Source organism: Budorcas taxicolor, chromosome X, assembly GCF_023091745.1.
Source record: "Budorcas taxicolor isolate Tak-1 chromosome X, Takin1.1, whole genome shotgun sequence".
Lineage (NCBI taxonomy): Eukaryota > Metazoa > Chordata > Mammalia > Artiodactyla > Bovidae > Budorcas > Budorcas taxicolor.
In genome coordinates, this window is record NC_068935.1 from 106,183,702 (window position 1) to 106,203,920 (window position 20,219).

General features: G+C 39.9%; 1 protein-coding gene across 1 annotated transcript in view; it reads right to left on the reverse strand.

The window, feature by feature from the left end:
- Positions 1 to 8,904: 8,904 nt before the first annotated feature.
- The window catches only part of LANCL3 (LanC like family member 3), a 111,051-nt gene continuing 99,736 nt past the window's right edge, over positions 8,905 to 20,219 (reverse strand). The window contains exons 4-5 of the mRNA XM_052663564.1: positions 14,900 to 15,107; positions 8,905 to 9,064 (exon numbers count right to left, since the gene is read on the reverse strand). Of these exons, the coding sequence (XP_052519524.1) occupies positions 8,905 to 9,064; positions 14,900 to 15,107 (368 nt within the window). The remainder of the gene's footprint in view (positions 9,065 to 14,899; positions 15,108 to 20,219) is intronic.

A 20,219-nucleotide genomic window follows, 5' to 3' on the forward strand; every position in this document is an offset into this window, starting at 1 on the left:
CCCAGAAGTATACTAAAGAATGACCTTACATCTTTGTGACGCCAATGCGATAATTGGTAGGGATTAATACTCAGGGACATTGTTTTGGTATCTGTAATGTGATGTGGGGAGGGGGAGGGGTGTTAAAACACCTCTGCAGAAAAATAAATATTATAAGCATACCATAAACGTATGATGCCAGACTAACCATGTTTTTATAGTGGTAGCTGGGTAACCACCACCACCCAGAAGTGGAACCTTACAAACACAGAACTCAACAGCTGCACACCGGTTTCTTCATCCAGGAGAGTTTTTTCAGAGTCTATGACATGTTAGTGTACCATGGAAATCTCCAAAAAGGGGATAAAAGAATAGAACACCCTTAACTTATTTCATCACTGAAGCTATTTTTTTCACAGGGCAGCTCTTGGGCCTAGTTTCCTGCACACAGGGAAACACTGCAGTACTCAACATGTAGTGTTTGGTTTCCATTTTCTCTTATAACAACAAAAATACACATGCGCTCTAGGAGGACCTTCTCAATCCTGAGGGACAGCAGTGGGATGCTAGCCCTACTGTCCAATGCAACAGCCAACCCACATGTGGTTCTTGAGCACTTGAAATGTGGCCAGTCTGATTTGAGGTGTACAGTGAGTGTCCAACACACCCAGGTTTTTAAAAGTTAATACCCCCAAATGTTAAATATCTCATTAATAACTATATTGATTACATGTTGAAATGATAATATTTTGGATAGGCTGAGTTGAATCAACTACACCATTAAAATTAATTTCATCCTTTCTTTTGCATTTTTAATGGAGCTACTAGAAAATTTTTAAACTACATATGTGGCTCACACTTGCAGCTCTGTTTGTGAAACTCACATCTGTTCTCATCTACGAGATGGCTACTAATGCCTTTAAGCCGGCAGCAGAAGTTGTATGAAAGTGGTGCTTAAGATAGACACTCATATATAACTAGGGCCCTCGTTAATTATGTGCTAATTGATTAGAGAGCAGTTAACACACAATGAAGAGCCACTCATTAATTAGTTTATCCTTGCATATATCTGTTCACTCAGATACATCTAAGAGCTAAATATTGGGTTTTATTTCATATGTGATTTTCATTCTCTGTCAGTCTCTCGCTCTCTTACACACACACACACAACACAGACAAACAGACACACCAACTATTTTCTACACAGACTAAGAAAAGCCAAACAGGAAACAAACAGAAGTCCTTGCAAACTGTGTTTTTAAAGAGTGTGACAGTCAAGCCTCGTGTATGTGTATCTTTTCTCCCTTTCTCTCTCTCTCCTTCCTGAATATTCTACATGGAGAAGATAGGCAAGAAAAGAAAGGGCCATCTGCTTTTTAAACCATGCTATTCACCACCACCACCTCTACCCACAAAGAATAAAAACGTGGATGATTTGGTTTTCATTTTAAAGGATTTTTTTCAAATTCAGTTCAGAGGGGTAATGGGTACACACAAAGGCCAAAGAAGGTGCAGGAAGTTCTGCAGATAAGGGACTTTGGCATTTGTGGAGAAGTCCATGTGAAAACGACAAGGTTTAGGACTTTAAAGAAAATAAAAACAAGTATATTTTCCACCCCAAAGGCATCATTCATCAGGCATCAGTTCATTAGCACTTGTAATTAAAGAAACAAGGAGAGAGAGGGCACCCCTAGTATGAGATTTATGATCATGTGGGAGGCCCAGATGTTTAATGTAGCATGAACTTTGTTGTTGTTTTTTCCCAGAGCAGTACAAATAAAATGACCAGGTTTCTTTATGGAGGAGAGGCAGGATAAACGCAGTCACCCTTCTCCTCTCATGAACAGCTGTACCCAGGGTGGGCTATCTCAGACTGCAGAATGGGCCCGACTCCTGCTGCTGCTGACCTTGAGGTCAGCCCTTCCATCCGGAGGGGACCAGCCTTCCTGGGCCTGGAGCTCTTAGCTACCAACTGACATGGATGGAAGAGATAAGGAGAAAGCTGCCATCTCAGGCGAAAGGAGGTCACATGATTAACCAGACACAGAAAAACAAAAAACCAACATATCAGAATGTACTATTTAAAGAGAAGGAGGACAAGAAGTTGCTGGATCAGGGGTGGTATGGGATTAGAGGTCCTAGGAAGCAATAAAACCCATGAGTAAGATGACTGGTTTTAAGCAGCACCAAACGTGCCTCCACAACTCACACTGAGATGCTAAGCTTTCTCCCACCCAATCTTTGCCTGCCTTCTCATTGGCTTTCCTTGCCAAGTTTTTGCCACAATCACCCAGCCTTGGTGAATATGAGGCTTAGTCATTTCGCTCTTGATTTAGGATAGTGCTGAATAAATAACCCAGGCCCCTAAAGGAAGGCCTTCTGTGCCATGAGAGTATATTTCTATCACTCTAAGTCATGCAATACTGAGGCCTGAATTAAAGTGCAAACCAGACTCAACTCCAAATTACCTTATCCCCCAGTTCATGTTTGCTCTGCAGACCTAACCAGTAGCTCCTTTTCTTGAGTTACTGGCACTGTAATCCTTTGTTTCCAGAGAGCAAAATAAATATTTGCATTACAAGGAGCTCCCTCTTAACCAGCCTATTCCTATGTACTCAGCCCAGTGAATCAGAACTTTCTGAGGCACAAATGCTATTGACAGGACTGGTTCTAGAATACAAAAAACATACTTTGTTTTTACCCAGCAAGTGATCCAGACTCTGAGCACTGCATCACAAGGAGATTCCATTTGGCCAAAGTGCTCACTTGAAGTCATAATTGAGCATGATTTTCTATGCTCTTAGTAGGTACTTAAAATATAGCTTCCCTTTTAAACATATAAAGGACCTGCCTACTATAAAACTCTCTTGCGTGCATGCTCAGTCACTTCAGTCATGTCCGACTCTTTCTGACCCCATGAACTGTAGACCACCAGGTTCCTCGGTCCATGGGATTCTCCTGGCAAGAATGCTGGAGTGGGTTACTGTGTCCTCCTACAGGGTATCTTCTCAACCCAGGGATCAAATCTGCGTCTTCTACATTGCAGGCAGATTCTTTACCGCTGAGCTACCGGGGAAGCCCATAAAACTCTCTTATATCCATTTTATCATTGACCACCCTGTGAGGTGGAAAGGATGATGGTGATGATTATAGTGGCCCATGGAGCAAGAGTTTAAAATTTCTAAAATAGGGCTCTTTGCATTGCTTATTTTTTCCTTTTAATCACTGTTCCCTTAAACAGTAATAAATCACAAACATATTTTTTGCACTAAAATTTTTGAGATTTGCTTTCTACAGAAGTTGAACAATTTGAGCACAATCTCGATTAAAATCTTAAATGTGTCAAAAGAAAGTTAAAGATCCAAATTGCCAAGGAAAAGTTCAAATTTAGGATGGGCCAAGAAAATGACTGTTTCTTGAGTTATCAGAAAGTAAATACTATTATCTTAATAGCATAGTCAATTATCTAAAGCACAGTGGAATATATGCTGTCAAACCTCTGTTCTCCGTTACCAAGTTACAAATGGAAAAAAAAAGTAAAATCTGATGACTAAAATGCGATTAGGCAAAATAAAAATACATTGGGGAGGTGTGAAAGAGAAGGTACACAATTGTGTTAATGAAACAAAACACACAGAGTTGAAATATTTTCTGATGCTTCCTGTTTGCCAAATATTGGGTTGGCCAAAAAGTTCAAAAACCCAAACGAACTTTTTGGCCAACCCAGTATAAGGCAGTCTCTCCCATTGTTGAGAGATTCTTTTAATCTATCCTCAAATATTTCCACAGTTATCTTCAAGATTTATAATTATTCATGCCCACATATAGTAAATAATATTATATTCTTTGCAGCCAAAGATGGAGAAGCTCTATACAGTCAACAAAAACAAGACCAGGAGCTGACTGTGGCTCAGATCATGAACTCCTTATTGCCAAATTCAGACTCAAATTGAAAAAAGTAGGGAAAACCACTAGACCATTCAGGTATGACCTAAATCAAATCCCTTATGATTATACAGTGGAGGTGAGAAATAGATTTATGGCCCTAGATCTGATAGACAGAGTGCCTGATGAACTATGGAATGAGGTTCATGACATTGTACAGGAGACAGGGATCAAGACCATCCCCATGGGAAAGAAATGCAAAAAAGCAAAATGGCTGTCTGGGGAGGCCTTACAAATAGCTGTGAAAAGAAGAGAGGCCAAAAGCAAAGGAGAAAAGGAACGATATAAGCATCTGAATGCAGAGTTCCAAAGAATAGCAAGGAGAGATAAGAAAGCCTTCTTCAGCGATCAATGCAAAGAAATAGAGGAAAACAACAGAATGGGAAAGACTAGAGATCTCTTCAAGAAAATTAGAGATGCCAAGGGAACATTTCATGCAAAGATGGGCTCGATAAAGGACAGAAATGGTATGGACCTAACAGAAGCAGAAGATATTAAGAAGAGGTGGCAAGAATACATGGAAGAACTGTACAAAAAAGATCTTCACGACATAGATAATCATGATGGTGTGATCACTCATCTAGAGCCAGACATCCTGGAATGTGAAGTCAAGTGGGCCTTAGAAAGCATCACTACAAACAAAGCTAGTGGAGGTGATGGAATTCCAGCTGAGCTGTTTCAAATTCTGAAAGATGATGCTGTTAAAGTGCTGCACTCAATATGCCAGCAAGTTTGGAAAACTCAGCAGTGGCCACAGGACTGGAAAAGGTCAGTTTTCATTCCAATTCCAAAGAAAGGCAATGCAAAAGAATGCTCAAACTACCGCACAATTGCACTCATCTCACACGCTAGTAAAGTAATGCTCAAAATTCTCCAAGCCAGGCTTCAGCAATAGGTGAACCATGAACTCCCTGATGTTCAAGCTGGTTTTAGAAAAGGCAGAGGAACCAGATATCAAATTGCCAACATCTGCTGGATCATGGAAAAAGCAAGAGAGTTCCAGAAAGACATCTCTTTCTGCGTTATTGACTATGCCAAAGCCTTTGACTGTGTGGATCACAATAAACTGTGGAAAATTCTGAAAGCGATGGGAATACCAGACCACCTAACCTGCCTCTAGAGAAATCTGTATGCAGGTCAGGAAGCAACAGTTAGAACTGGACATGGAACAACAGACTGGTTCCAAATAGGAAAAGGAGTACATCAAGGCTGTATATTGTCACCCTGCTTATTTAACTTCTATGCAGAGTACATCATGAGAAACGCTGGACTGGAAGAAACACAAGCTGGAATCAAGATTGCCGGGAGAAATATCAATAACCTCAGATATGCAGATGACACCACCCTTATGGCAGAAAGTGAAGAGGAGCTAAAAAGCCTCTTGATGAAAGTGAAAGAGGAGAGCGAAAAAGCTGGCTTAAAGCTCAACATTCAGAAAATGAAGATCATGGCATCCAGTCCCATCACTTCATGGGAAATAGATGGGGAAACAGTGGAAACAGTGTCAGACTTTATTTTGGGGGGCTCCAAAATCACTGCAGATGGTGACTGCAGCCATGAAATTAAAAGACGCTTACTCCTTGGAAGAAAAGTTATGACCAACCTAGATAGCATATTCAAAAGCAGAGACATTACTTTGCTGACTAAAGTCCGTCTAGTCAAGGCTATGGTTTTTCCTGTGGTCATGTATGGATGTGAGAGTTGGACTGTGAAGAAGGCTGAGCGCCAAAGAATGGATGCGTTTGAACTGTGGTGTTGGAGAAGACTCTTGAGAGTCCCTTGGACTGCAAGGAGATCCAACCAGTCCATTCCGAAGGAGATCAACTTTGGGATTTCTTTGGAAGGAATGATGCTAAAGCTGAAACTCCAGTACTTTGGCCACCTCATGTGAAGAGTTGACTCACTGGAAAATACTCTTATGCTGGGAGGAATTGGGGAAGGAGGAGAAGGGGACGACAGAGGATGAGATGGCTGGATGGCATCACAGACTCGATGGTCGTGAGTCTGAGTGAACTCCAGGAGATGGTGATGGACAGGGAGGCCTGGCGTGCTGCGATTCATGGGATTGCAAAGAGTCAGACACGACTGAGCGACTGAACTGAATGCTAGTGGTGGTGAAAATACCCCTGTAGCCTTTAAGAGGTGACATAGTTTAGCATTATTCAAAAAAGACTGTTACTACATAGACTGGAACACATTGCTTAGTTAAATAAGAAGTGATATGCCACACTTTTGTACAGCAACACTAAAGTGTCTCTTTCCTCCTTCTTGGGAAACCAAGATAGAAGAGGACCTTCCCAAACCCTTAATTCTACTTTCTCAGGAAAATGAAAACTTTCCACAGGCTTAAGTGCTAAATAAGTTTATCTTTGTCTCTAATTACTGAGGCGTCAATTCATAAAGACACAAACATGGCCTCTTCTTGAATTTGACACACAAAAAGGTTGCCTTTTCACAACGACAACACAGTTACCCTACTGGACCTCCAAAGGGTGGGTGAGCAGAAACGTGTCCAGTTTTTCTGAAGTTCCTAGAAATGAAACTGGCATGTCGAGCTAGATTACCACTTCTTAGACCTCAGGTTTTAGGTCTTAAGGATGAAGGGTGGAAGGATCAGCAAACAGAAACAGAAGCTAACTTCTAGGGTATTTCGTTCACCGCTGTATCCCCAGGTTCTAGTCTAGAATATGGAATAAATACACATGGGAAGTGAAACCCTGAATCCAAATCCTTATTCTGCCCCTTTCTAACTGTGAGACTTTGAATCAGTTATGTAAATCACCTCGAAGGGTTGCTGGACGATGAAAAAAAGCATGCATTCCTAAAGCCCTGTATATTGAATGCTTATTGTGGTCAGCCTATAGGGATCAAATGAAATGAATTTACATCCAAATGGTGAAAAGCAGGTACTACTATCATTTCAAAAGGAGACTACTGTGTAGAAGGCATTTTGTCTTAAGGCTTTCTGAGAGGTCCTTGACCATTCAATTCTTGAAAGAACATCTAGAACCCAACTTTGGGAGTCACCTGCAAGTTGCTGTTTATGTGGTACTGCCCCATTCTGAGTATCTTCATAGATGAACAACTGAGGGCAATTTTATATACTTACATCTGAGGATGGGAAAAGGAAACAATGAGCTGAAAAGGTATGTGCTTTTCAAAACCACTGTCTTAGCTTGCTCTGATGAACGCACACATAACAAAGTCATAAAATATACGAAGACAGTTCTTACCGTTCTTCAGTCCCAGATTCTTTGAGAATCTTGTAAATGCTAGAGATCTTTCCAGAAAAAAGTGTGTGCATGCACGCACACACACACATTTTTAGGCAACAGAGTATTCCCCAACTCCCCCCAAAGTTCATCTATAAATCAAGAAGTTGGAAGTACTGAATGAAGTAAGTGCTTACATTTACATGGGGACAGATGTATTGTCGTTCAGTTGCTCAATCATGTCCAACTCTTTGCGACCCTATAGACTGTAGCCCGCCAGGCTCCTCTGTCCATGCAATTTCTCAGGCAAGAATACTGGAGTGGGTTGCCATTTCCTTCTCTGGATGTATATATACATCTATCCCCATGTAAACCAAAGTGCCTATTGATACATATATATTCTACATCTATCACGTATATTCAAATACTTAATGGCTATTTAAATAACTGTGAAATCTTACAATGCATTCAATTTCCTCCGCATTCTGATATATGAAATTGCCAGTGACCAAATTCTAGGAAAAGGATATACTCGTGTTCTCGAGTATTGAAGTGACAGATGCTCCCACAGTGTTCTGGAAACCACTACTTATTTGAAATAGTTTTACAGCTTCTATGTGTTTACAGCAGGGCTGAATTTAATATGATAGCCTGGCTCAATGGATTTTGTAGACAAATTCTAGTGGAGCCTGTGTCTTGGAGGATATGATGATCAGCTGGGGAGTTTACGCACATCTTAATCTAATAGTATAAGATTGAGCAATGTTCTTTTCATAATCACTGGTCCCTTTCTAGGCCAGTGTGTGTCCCAGGGGACACAGTATTCCACCCAAGGCAGAACGACCCACCTCCTTGGTGTTTACCCTCATCTTTGAGATGAGAGATTTTTGCCACAAGTATATTTTACACTTCCGCTAATAGCTTCATTGAGATTACATAGGCATTTAAAAAATTACTAACAATAGACAGTACATAGCTTATGCTTCAAATTGAGAAAAACACTTGACAGCAACACCTGCTATGGTTTTTGCTAGCCTGTGAATTTTGTTATTCTAATTGAGCTTTCGGAAAGAAGAAGGAACCAGGAAAAGATATGCTCTAAGGCCTAATGGAACTTGGAATTTGGGGGTTGAAACTAAGTTATGGTATGACTTTTTTTAAGTGCCTAGGGTAATGATAAAAATAGATTCATAGGCAAATTTCTCCATTCATTAAAAATCATGAGTTTCAGTAAGTAAAGGCAAAGGACAACCAAGAGTTTCCCTTTTTGTCCTTTGGCAACCTGACCCATCCCTCCTAGCAGTTTTCAGCTGGGCAATGACTTTAGTTTTCTGATAGTCTTTATTTCTGAATTTAGGGGTAGAGGGCACCCACAAGTTGTCAAATTCTCTTTCCAATTGCAAAAGTATTTTTGGCATTTCATTGCCATAATCCACATCTCAATGTTGGTTTAAGGAGACAGATGATTTTTCTTTCCCTTTTTTCCTCTGATCTTTGGTGTCACATCCATTTCCTGAACTGTTCCATCCCTAGGGGTTTTAGAAGAGTTGTGGTGTCTTTATGTTTGCATGTTCTCACACTGTTCTCCCTTCAACCTGGAATCATGTTGCCTTCTTCACCTGCCTGCTCCCTTCCTTCCTTCTGGCGGCAATGTTAAGGCTCATGGTTGTGATACCATTGAATGTGGCTTATGTGGAAACTGCCTCAGGTAGTAGGCTCAGGAAATCTCGTGAACCTTCTGCAGGGCCATGATGGAACATGGAGCCTTCTAAACAAAGACGCTGAAGAGAGGGAACTCAGCCTGGTTGGGCTGCAGCAGATCGATCAGAAAGCACACGGTCCCAGAGAAGCCTTCATACAAGCTGTATATACTTTCAAGGACCCGGGAACCAGCCTTGAATTCCTCCGTAAATAAAAATTCAGCAAACCTAAGAGAAGAAGAAGATATGAATAGTTTTCATATGAGTGTCTCCATATTATTGACGCTGGGTTGCTTCATCCTCCTCTCTGATAAGTTCAAGTTTTAGCAGCATTCTCTTTACAGATGTATATAAGATTTTAAGAAGGCCTTCTCTGTTAAGAAATGGAGACACCATTATGCCATTGTGTATGTTCACAGCCTAGGCTGGCAAGAAAATTTGACTATTTTTGGCATTTGCAAAGCAAAGCACTTTCTGAGGATTTCATTCCTTCTGCCATCCAATAATTGAAAGTAAAAAAGACAGATAAGTAGACATACTTTTATTTATCTTGAGCTGATATATGCCTGTGCCTTTAAAAAAGTAAATATGCTGTGTTTCTGCAGGCATATTATTTCTGAGCTAGGTTTCATTTATATGTGACAGAGAGCAGAGACTATGAAAATAAATGGGCAAGATATTATACGATCTCTGCTTTGCGCAAACAAAAGAATAAGATGAACGGGAAAAGGCAAGCAACATTTTATAATCATGACATCAAACAGCAAACTCAGCTACAAGATAGATTATTTTTAGGACATCTGCCTTAAAAACAAATCACTGATGTCTAACTTCTCAATGAGAGATCTTTTTTTCTTTTACCTGTATTTGTCACAAAGCCTATTCAAATCATTTCTAACGAGTACCATTTTTAGTAGTTTACAGGTTTTAAAGTGCTGTCACCTCTTTACAGACTTGCTCTACCGATTCCCATCAACAACAAAAATAATCACCCGTTCAGAGGCTAGAGCTCACAGGTTGAAAAGGCCTGACAGCTGATTCTGCCATAAATTTAGATTATTGCTACTACATAGGGGGTCCTATGAAGAGTAATTACTTATTTGATCTTTATCAGGCTCTTGGAATTATTGGCAGTAGCTTAAAATAAATGAGCAGGAAACATATTGCAATTTTGTTTGGGCTAATTTTTCTCTCAACTGTTTTCCTGAATATGCAACAGTTCTTAATAGAAGTCAAAATTTTAAACAGTAGAATAATGATGCATCTTAAGAGTTAATTCAAAATTTATAATTACACACAGAAACTTCCTGGTATAGCTACCTTTTTAGTGTTCTGTATCATTTGGCAATCTGGATTCATTGTCAGAAAAAAAAAATCTCCATATACATAAAGTAAAATACACAGGATTTCCAAGGAAATTAATTATATTAAAGTACAGTTAGCAGAATTTTTTAAACCAAATTTGTAATACAATGATAAATGGATTCTTAATTAGCACATTAAATAACAAGATCTAGTAGTGGATCTAATAACTGCTGACATTTCTAACTAGTGATTGGAGCAAAATACATTTCACAGTTTCTACAACAATAGGAATAACATGAAAATATCTATGACTTCTACTGGTGACAGAGTCATGTCTACTGCAGACTCAGAATTGAAGGAAATGCTACCTCTCAGTGTAAAATGTAATACTTTTCTCAAGTAAATTCACAAACCCTAGATTACAAAGTCTTCCCCGGTGGCTCAGATTGTAAAGAATCTGCCTGCAGTGTGGGAGACCTGGGTTCAACCCCTGGGTAGGGAAGATCTCCTGGAGAAAGGAATGGCAACTCACTCCAGTACTCTTGCCTGGAGAATTCCATGGACAGAGGAGCCCGGCAAGCTACAGTACACGGGGTCACAAAGAGTCAGACATGACTGAGTGACTAACACACATACACAGACACAGACAGACAGACAGACAGACACACACACACACACACACACACACACACACACACACAAAGCCCTGGCGTAGTGGAAAGAGGAAGGGTTTTGGGGTTGCAATACCTAACTCTGATAATTTCAAGTTAGATGACCTTTAGCAAACTTCTTAATCTGACTTTAAAATGATGAAGTTGCAGAATTGCGTAAGATTATCTGTATAGATTAAAGATACCATATATTAGGGCTCTGGGCAAAGAGCAAGCATTCAATACACGGTAAATATGCATTTTTTTCAAAATCATAGTATAGCAGAATATTTGTAAGATAGATAACCATTCCACTATATTTTAAGAGAAATGAACAGTTAATTTTGCTTCCTCGTCTGACCTTTCCCCGCCAGGGTTTGATGTATTTATTATACTACTGAAATCATACTTTGTATAATATTTAATATCCTATAATTTTAATCTAAAAATAACAAATACTTTTGTGCTTTTCAAAATAACTTCTAAATGATATACAGCAATTTACAAAAGCATCAGCAATGTGTGAGAGTTGCAGTTTCACTGCACTCTGACCTATACTGCATGTTATCATATTAAAGTGAAAATGATTGTTTCCAAAATATACCCAATGGTGCAAAATTCAAACTAATCAATTCATTTTTCTAAGAAATTCTGTAAAAATAGAAGTCAGAATGGTAATTATGGAACTAAAAAGAATTATAGAAACATAGCATTACATATCAAAACCTATTGATTATGACTAAAATGGAACTCAGAGGAAAAGTCATTGATCTGAGTTGTTGTTGTTATAAAGATGGAAGGTACTCTAATTAAGCACTTTTTAAAAACTGTAGAGAATAACAAAGTAAAGGGAATGAACACTGGAAAATAAAAAATAAAGGCAGAAAACAATTAATTAGGAAGCAAAAGAGAAAAACAAAAAGAATTAATAAAAACCAAAAGCCAGTTTCTTTAAAGGATAAACCACATAGACAAAATGCTGGTGCGTCATAGCTCAGTTGGTCAAGAATCTGCCTATAATGAAGGAGACCACCAGTTGGGATTCCTGGGTTGGGAAGATTCCCTGGAGAAGGGAAGGGCAACCCACTCCAGTATTCTTGCCTGGAGAATCCCCATGGACAGCGGAGCCAGGCAAGCTACAGTCCATGGGGTCGCAAGAGTCGGACATGACTTAGAAACTAAACCACCACTGGAGAAAAACAAAAGCATTAGAAATGTGAAAGGGCATGTAATCACAGACATGTGAAATTTTAAATACCACGGAACTGTACTTTTAGATCTTTACGTCAAAGATTCCAAAAAAAAAAAAAAAATCCATATGAACTAGATGCTTTGATAAGAGTTTGTGTGTGTTAGTTGCTCAGTCATGTCCAACTCTTTGCAACTCCATGGACTATAGCCCGCCAGGCTCCTCTGTCCATGGAATTCTTCAGGCAAGAATATTGGAGTGGGTTGCCATTCCCTTCTCCAGGGGATTTTCCCAACCCAGGGATCAAACCCAGGTCTCCTGCATTGTAGGCAGAATCTTTCATTGAAATCCCAATCAAATGTCCACAAGCTTTTTTAACTTTTGAAAAACTGATTCTAAAATACAGTTGGGGAACACGTGTGCACCCGTGGCGGATTCATGTTGATGTGTGGCAGAACCAATACAATATTGCAAAGTAATTAGCCTCCAATTAAAATAAATAAATTTAAATTTAAAAAATAAAATAAAATACAATTGGAAGGATAAAAGAGAGAGTACAGCTAAGAAAAACTAGAAGTAAATGAATAATGAAATAAGGTCCAGAAACAAACTCATACATTTAGATAAATTCAGTCTGTGATAAATTTGGAATTTCAAATCAGTGGAGTCAACAGACATTATGGGGAAGTTTTGTTTTTTTATTAAAAAACAAACAAATATTGTACAGTAATTAGCCTCCAATGAAAATAAATTCAAATTTAAAAAAACACAAAAAAAGATTTAAAAAAAACACAAAGATAGACACCCATCTGACACTATTTTAAAAAATAAGCTCTAAGCTAATGAAAGATTTAAAAGTTAAAGTAACTTTTAAGTTGGTGGGAGAAATGGGCAAAGGGGTATAAATTTATTTTAAAAATTAAAATAAAATAATAAAAGTACTAAAAGCTCAATCATGTCTAACTCTTTGCAACCCCATGGACTGTAGCCTGCCAGGCTTCTCTGTCCAGGGAATTCTCCAGGCAAGAATACTGGAGTGGGTAGCCATTCCCTTCTCCAGGGGATCTTCCCAACCCAGGAATTACACCCAGATCTCCTGTATTGCAGGCAGCCTCTTTACCATCTGAGCCGCCAGGGAAGCCCAAAAGGACTAAAGGTCCATGTAAATTAACATTATTTTTTAATCTTAGAGTGGGAAATGTTTCTTTAAGTATAACACAAAATCTGGAAATTTAAAAAATTTGACAGCTTTTTCAAGAGAGATACATAAAAATTTTGGTCTGACAAAAGACCATGAACTAAGCTGAAAGAAAAATGGCAAAGTAGAAAAATATTTATAGCATACATTGACAAAGAGTTACAGTACTCAAAATAAACATCATAACAGAAAAAAAAAATGGGCAAAAGATAAAGACAGTTTAAAAATACCTCTGGATTTAATGACTTCAATTTAAAAATTTTTCTGACAAGTGTACCAAGAGATATGTATTGGATATTTGGGACAATTTTGTTTGTTTTAGTAAAGACTGCACATATACTAAGTGTCCATTACTTAAAGATTGGTTAAATTAATCATGGTACAACTATAATAAATAACTACGTAGTCATAAAACAATGAGCTAGATCTACACAAACTGAAATAAAGGGTGTCCCTTAACAATTGTTTATTTAAAATTATAAACTGTAAATAGTATGTAGAGTTACACATACATAATTATAGGTTTTTATTAAAATATATTATATATACATAGATATAAGAACATACATTTATGCATAGAGAAATGTTTGGAATGATATAACTCAAATTTTTAGTGATGATACCATTGAATACATATACTGTAGATACTCTGTGTTAGGCACTGTTCTAAATGATAAATGAGGACATTATGCTAAGTGAAATAAGCCAGGCACAAAAAGACAAATACTCCATGATAACACATGAGAAATCTACAACAGTTAAACTCATAGAAGTAGAGAACAGAATGAAGGTTGCTAAGGGTTGGGGTGGAGGAGGGGAAATGGAGAGTTTTGGCTCAATGGGTAGAAAGTTTCTGTTATTGAAGTTGCGTTAAGTTTCAGAGATCTGTTGTATAATACTGTGCCTGTAGCTAACAATATGGTACATTTAAAAATATGCTAAGAGAATAACAGAGCTCATATTAAGTGTTCTTATCACAATAAAAAAAAATCACAGACATACCCCTTGGCCCAGTAATTCCACTTCTAGGGATTTACCTTACAGATATGGTGGCTAGGATGTTAAAGAATCTGCCTGCAATGTAGGAGACCCAGGTTTGATCCCTGGGTTGGGAAGATCCCCTGGAGAAGGGAATGGCAACCCACTCCAGTATTCTTGCCTGGAAAATCCCACGGATAGAGGAGCCTGGCAGGCTGCAGTACATGGGGTTGCAAAGAGTCAGACATGACTGAGCAACTAACACACTTTCATACCCATAGGTGAACATCATGATATATGTACAAGATTATTCATCATAGCATTTTAAGTAATGCAAAACACTGGAAAGAATCCAAACTGCCCTCCTGGCTTATTCACAAGATGTAATACTACACAACAACAAAGATGAAAAGTCATTTATTTACTGATTGAGGGTGATCACTCTGATGGCAAAATGCTACCATTTGTATCAAAAAAGAGGGACAAAATTTTACATATACACTTATCTGCTTTTATACACACACACACACACACACACACACACATACACACACAGATATGTATAGCTCTGAGAAGGTAACTAAGATACTGGTAACTGTCTCTCGGGAAGTGAACTAAATTGCTAAAATGCACCGTGGAAGTATCTGTGTTTACACTTTTAAAACTATGTGACTATTAATTGTTCTGAACATTAACTGGATTAACATTTGGAAAAACAAAAAAACATGCAAAGAAAGGCTGACCTTTGGGCTCGGTAGATGTATTTAGAGTTTCCGGTGAGCCGGTAGAGCAGCAGGAAGACATAGGCACTGCCAGCCACCCCGTGGCAGATCCCTGGGCCCTTCTTTAGCAAGCCCTTTTGCCATGTGAGTTCCCCACACCGGATACATGTGTCCAGGTACTGTGGTTTCTTGGAAACCAGATAAGCTTTGGCAAACAGATAGGCAATTCCTGTAAAAACATCACAGATATTAGAGATGATTTTCAAGGCTTAATACTATAGACTGAAACTTCTTTAACTCGAAGAGGCCCACACATCAGGGTATTGGTAAAATATCCGTTCTAATCAAGTAGGTCTAAGGTGGGGCTAGGGGTACTACATTTCTAACAATGACCCTTCCAGGGACCACATTTTAAGTAAAGGCTATAGAATCTTCTCCAAGGGAGTCTTATTGTACCTGTGAGATTTAAATTGTTTGAATTGTATGGTGATTATCAGTTCCAAAAGAAAGAGCAACAAGTACCTAGTCAGATAAAATCCATAATTTGCAAATGGGTTAATATTTAATGACCAATACTCTGGTAAGCATTATGCATGTCTTGCTATTTTGGAAAGGCTAAATGTTTATACAGTTTGCCCATCCCCCCACGGATGTTCAGAATTTGTCATCTTAAAAATATTTAAAACTATACACCTTTTCTTAAGAGACAAACTGGGAGTCCTTCCAAAAACAACAATGATTCCAAGTGACTTGGCCAAGACTCTGGCTTCAGCTGTGAAGTGAGGCCCTGCCACCTTGACTGTTTCAAAGAAAGATCATGCCTTCAATACTGCTCAACCAAGGCAATCTCCATTACACAGGCAGGAACGGAAACAAGAGAAGTGATAGCTATTAATAGAAACCATTTCCCCCACATTCCAGGTGCTCATATTGGGAGAGGAGATTAGTAGCCCAAGATCACTCTCTCCTGCCTTGCCTACCTTCTACAGAAAGAGGGACAGACTGGAATTTAGTAGATATTTGGACTAGCTCATCCATCAGGTTTATCTCTGCCTTTGTCTGTGACTGGCCTATTTTACAACTGTGTAGAGACAGAAATTACCTTGTAGAAAACTGACAATAATGTAAATAATACCTGTCTCTAGAAACTTCACATTCTGTCCAAAAGATGTTGAGTTGACTTACCTTAGTCTTTGTGGAAGCAGCTAGTTTTTGCATCTATTAAGCAAATTCATGTCAGCCTTCTTCATGGCCTAGAGATAAGTCTGCTGTTTGGAAATTCCTTTGAGCCAGTTATAACACCTTTCTCTGGTTCCCTTGTTAATTTATGAGTTAAATAAAACTGTTGACATGTTTATATTTGTCTGAGAGTCATGATTTTATTCTCTTTTAAATATGTATCTTTGGGGACTTCCCTGGAAGACCAGTGATTAAGACTCCATGCTTCCAATGCAGGAGGCATGGGTTCGATCCCTGGTTGGGGAACCAACATCCCATATGCCTCACCATGTGGCAAAAAAGGAGAAAAGAAAAGGTATTCTTTAATACTCTCTATGATAAACATGTAACAACAGGCTCTCCTCAGCCAGTGCTTTCCAGAGAACCACTGACAATGGTCACCTATAGCACTATCCTCCTTCAGTTTTAGGAAGAAAGTATCATTTCCACAAAGAATGATTTTTAAAAGAATTTCACTTGGTTAATTATGCATTCATTCACTCACTGTATCCATTTATTTGAAAGTGTGCATTGATGATCTGCTGTATTCACAGCCCTAGGCAGGGCCAGCTTCACAGGCGGGTGACCTGTACAGCCTCACAAAGGACCTCCAGGAGGGCCCCACCCTGTACTGAAGGCTCTGTTGTTGCCCTCTTGAATTTCTTAATCCTTTTTCAAAAAGGGGTCCACGTGTTTATTTTGTACTGGGTCCCCCAAATTATGTAGCCAGTTCTGGCCCTGGGTGTTATAAAATAAATGATAACTCAACACAATGCCTGCCCTTCAGGAAGGCACTATCTAGAAAGGGAGAAAATAATATGTACTTGTGACAGATACATAATAAGACACGCAGTTTACAATGATGTTGGGACATAAACTGAATGGCGTTAAAAATCATACTAGAGGGATCAGAAAATTCTAAATTCCCTGAGGGAGACTGTGAAGGGAAGCTTTGCTAGAAGTCAGGCTTTCTCCAGAACTGTGTAGGATACATAGGAAACTGCAGGCTGGAGGAGAGGGGGAGAGAGCATTCCAGGATTCAAATCAGCAACGGCAAAGATTCTAAGCCATGATAAACAAGTCACATGGAGACCAGTGGGGCAGCGTATTCTAAGCAACAGGACAATGGAAGGGTAGATAGCGTCCACATTTGGGACGATTTTACAAGTCCAATTGGGCACCTTGGAATGTATTTGTTGGTGGTAGGGAACCAGTGGGAGTGTTTTATTGTAAATATTTTGGTTTACCTTTTTAATGATGATTACTGTTATAGACAAAATGCCCCACTGTGCAGTCAACCAAGACTTGAAGAAGGGCAATAGGGTAGCTATGATGAGCTGAACATGTCGGCAGAAAGATGACAAAGAGGCTAATGAAAGAGACAGCTCACAGGCTTGGTGGCTGCTTAGATATTAATTAAGTATCTACTATACACCAGGACAGTAGTAGGTGCTGAGATTTTTAAAAGCCCCTCCTTTCATAGTCTTTACAACCTAACTGGGGGCATTCATTAGGCCATGTGAGGGGAAAGCAAGGCATTGCAGAAGCACACAGGAAGGCTCCTAACCCACATGTGGAGGGAGGAAAGACCCACGAAGAATGTGACACCATCTAACCTGGGTACTGAAGGTGAACTGGAAGCCCTTGGCGCTCTATCAGATCCCTTTTCTTTACCAGCAGGTGCCCCATCTCCCAGCTGCTGTGAGTTGGCTGCTGACAAAACTTACAGCTTCCCTCTTCTTGGGGGATATGCCCTCAGCCAAATGGGAGGCTATGCAATGCAACCCCACCCCCAAGCAATTTTGGCCAATGACTAACAGACATATAGGTCAGCTCCCTCTGCTTTAAGGTGGACCAACTCTGCAGTGTAATTTGTGGTTCTTAGCTCCCCACCTCCAGAATCTAGGTGAAGCTCCTGTCTAGGTGAGACAGAGAGCCCTTGGCCACCCAGCTCCTACTCTGTCCCCTGGCCACTCCTCCCCCTCTCCCTCTGTGGAGCTTTTCACTTCAGTAAAACCAAACCACCCCCACAGTTCCCTTCCTTCACCAAGTTGGCTCCATGCCTCTGACTTTTCTTGGAATAAACGTCTCACCTTTCTTGGTCTGGCCAACTTATCCCAGGCATCACCTCCTCCAGGAAGCCTTCCTGGAACCTGGAGAAGGACCAGAGATGCCTCCTCTGAGCTCCCATCACTCCTACAAATCTGAGCACTTATACAGTTATCATATTAAAATTACTTGTTTTTAAATATAATAACTTATTTTAAAATTGACGCACAGTTGATTTATAATATTATATTCATTCGGGTGTACAGGATAGAGATTTGGTATTTTTACGGACTGCTGCTGCTGCTGCTAAGTTGCTTCGGTTGTGTCCAACTCTGTGCGACCCCATAGATGGCAGCCCACCAGGCTCTCCCCTCCCTGGGACTCTCCAGGCAAGAACACTGGAGTGGGTTGCCATTGCCTTCTCCATTTACAGACTAAACTCCATTAAAAGTTATTACAAGAAAATTGTAATTCCCTGTGCTGTACAACATATGGGCTTCCCTGGTGGCTCAGATGTCTGCCTGCAATGCAGGAGACCCTGTTGGATTCCTGAGTTGCGAAGGTCCCCTGCAGAAGGGAACAGCAATGCACTCCAGTATTCTTGCCTAGAGAATCCTATGGACAGAGGAGCCTGGCAGGCTACAGTCCATGGGGTCGCAAAGAGTAAGACACAACTTAGCAACTAAACAACATACAACATATCGTTGTTGCTTAGCAATTTTATACATAGTGGTTTGTATCTCTTAATCCCCTACCCCTATCTTGCCTCTCCTCCCTTCCACCCACCCTCTGGTACCCACTGTGCTCATGTTCAGTCGCTCAGTTGTGTCCAACTCTTTGTAACCCCATGGACTGTAGTCTGCCAGGCTTCTCTGTCCATGGGATTTCCTAGGCAAGAATACTGGAGTGGGTTGCCATTTCCTTCTCCAGGGATCTTCCCAACCCAGGGATCAAACCCATGCTTCCTCCATTGGCAGGCAGATTCTCTACCACTGAGCCACCAGGGAAGCCCTCTGGTGCCCCCATTGGTACCCACTAGCTTGTTTTCTGTATCAGTAAATCTGTTAAGGTTACCTGTTTTCATGTCTGCCGCCCCTCATATTGTGCCAGCTAACTAAGGGCAGGTACTCTGTCATGTTCGTTTTTGCTCTCCGATCTATGGCATGGTGTTTGACACATGTCAAGGCCTCCACAAATGCCTGCTGACCCTATAATGTCTCATTTCTCACCCCGGTGCAGGCGGATGCTGAAGTGAAGATGAGATATGTGGAAGGAAGATGGGCTGAGATGGTCCCATTGCTAAACCAGGCCACTAGCCCCTGGCAGCTTAATGGGTATTGATCCTGGGGTTCTGGTCAGAGAGAAAGGGCCTCTTCCCGCAGTCCAGATCAAAGAATGGTACATGGAAGGGACCTTGAAAAACTCCTAAACCTATTGCCTTCTTACCTAACCTAGAGAAGTCCACAATCAGGTGGCTTAATCTAAAAGGAAAGGATGTTGGCTTTCTTTGCTTTTGCTGGGAACACTGTCATGTCATCATGGAAACACTGATTATTGTCCACTGACACGAAACTCCCAGGCAGCAATGATCTATGTCTTTGTCAAATATTAATACAGCTGGGAAAAGGAATTATTACTTAAGAAATATGGTTTGGGAGACTGAATCTTTGAAAACATGTGATCTAGCAGAGCCTCATAATAGTCAGACTTGGTACATATTATTTCAACATCCTGTAGAATGAGCACACAGGTCCATTCTGGGATCTTAATTGCACTGAAGCAGGCACTGTACAGTGTACAATACAAAGCTTAGTGGTCAAAGACACCTGCATGTACAAATCCCTGCTGTTATCTATTCAAAGTCACCCTTTGTAATTCACTATACTTCAATAAAAAAACAAACAACAAAGAAAAAAGTCACCTATCCAGGAGCCCTCATGAAATGATTAAAAAAAAAGCTACACCTGTGTTTCACCCAGAGTAAAGGAAATGAACTGTCAGTGTGACCACAATAATGATGAAACATAATGCCATCCAGACTTTATTTTAGCCATGGCATTTGTTTTAATGAGTT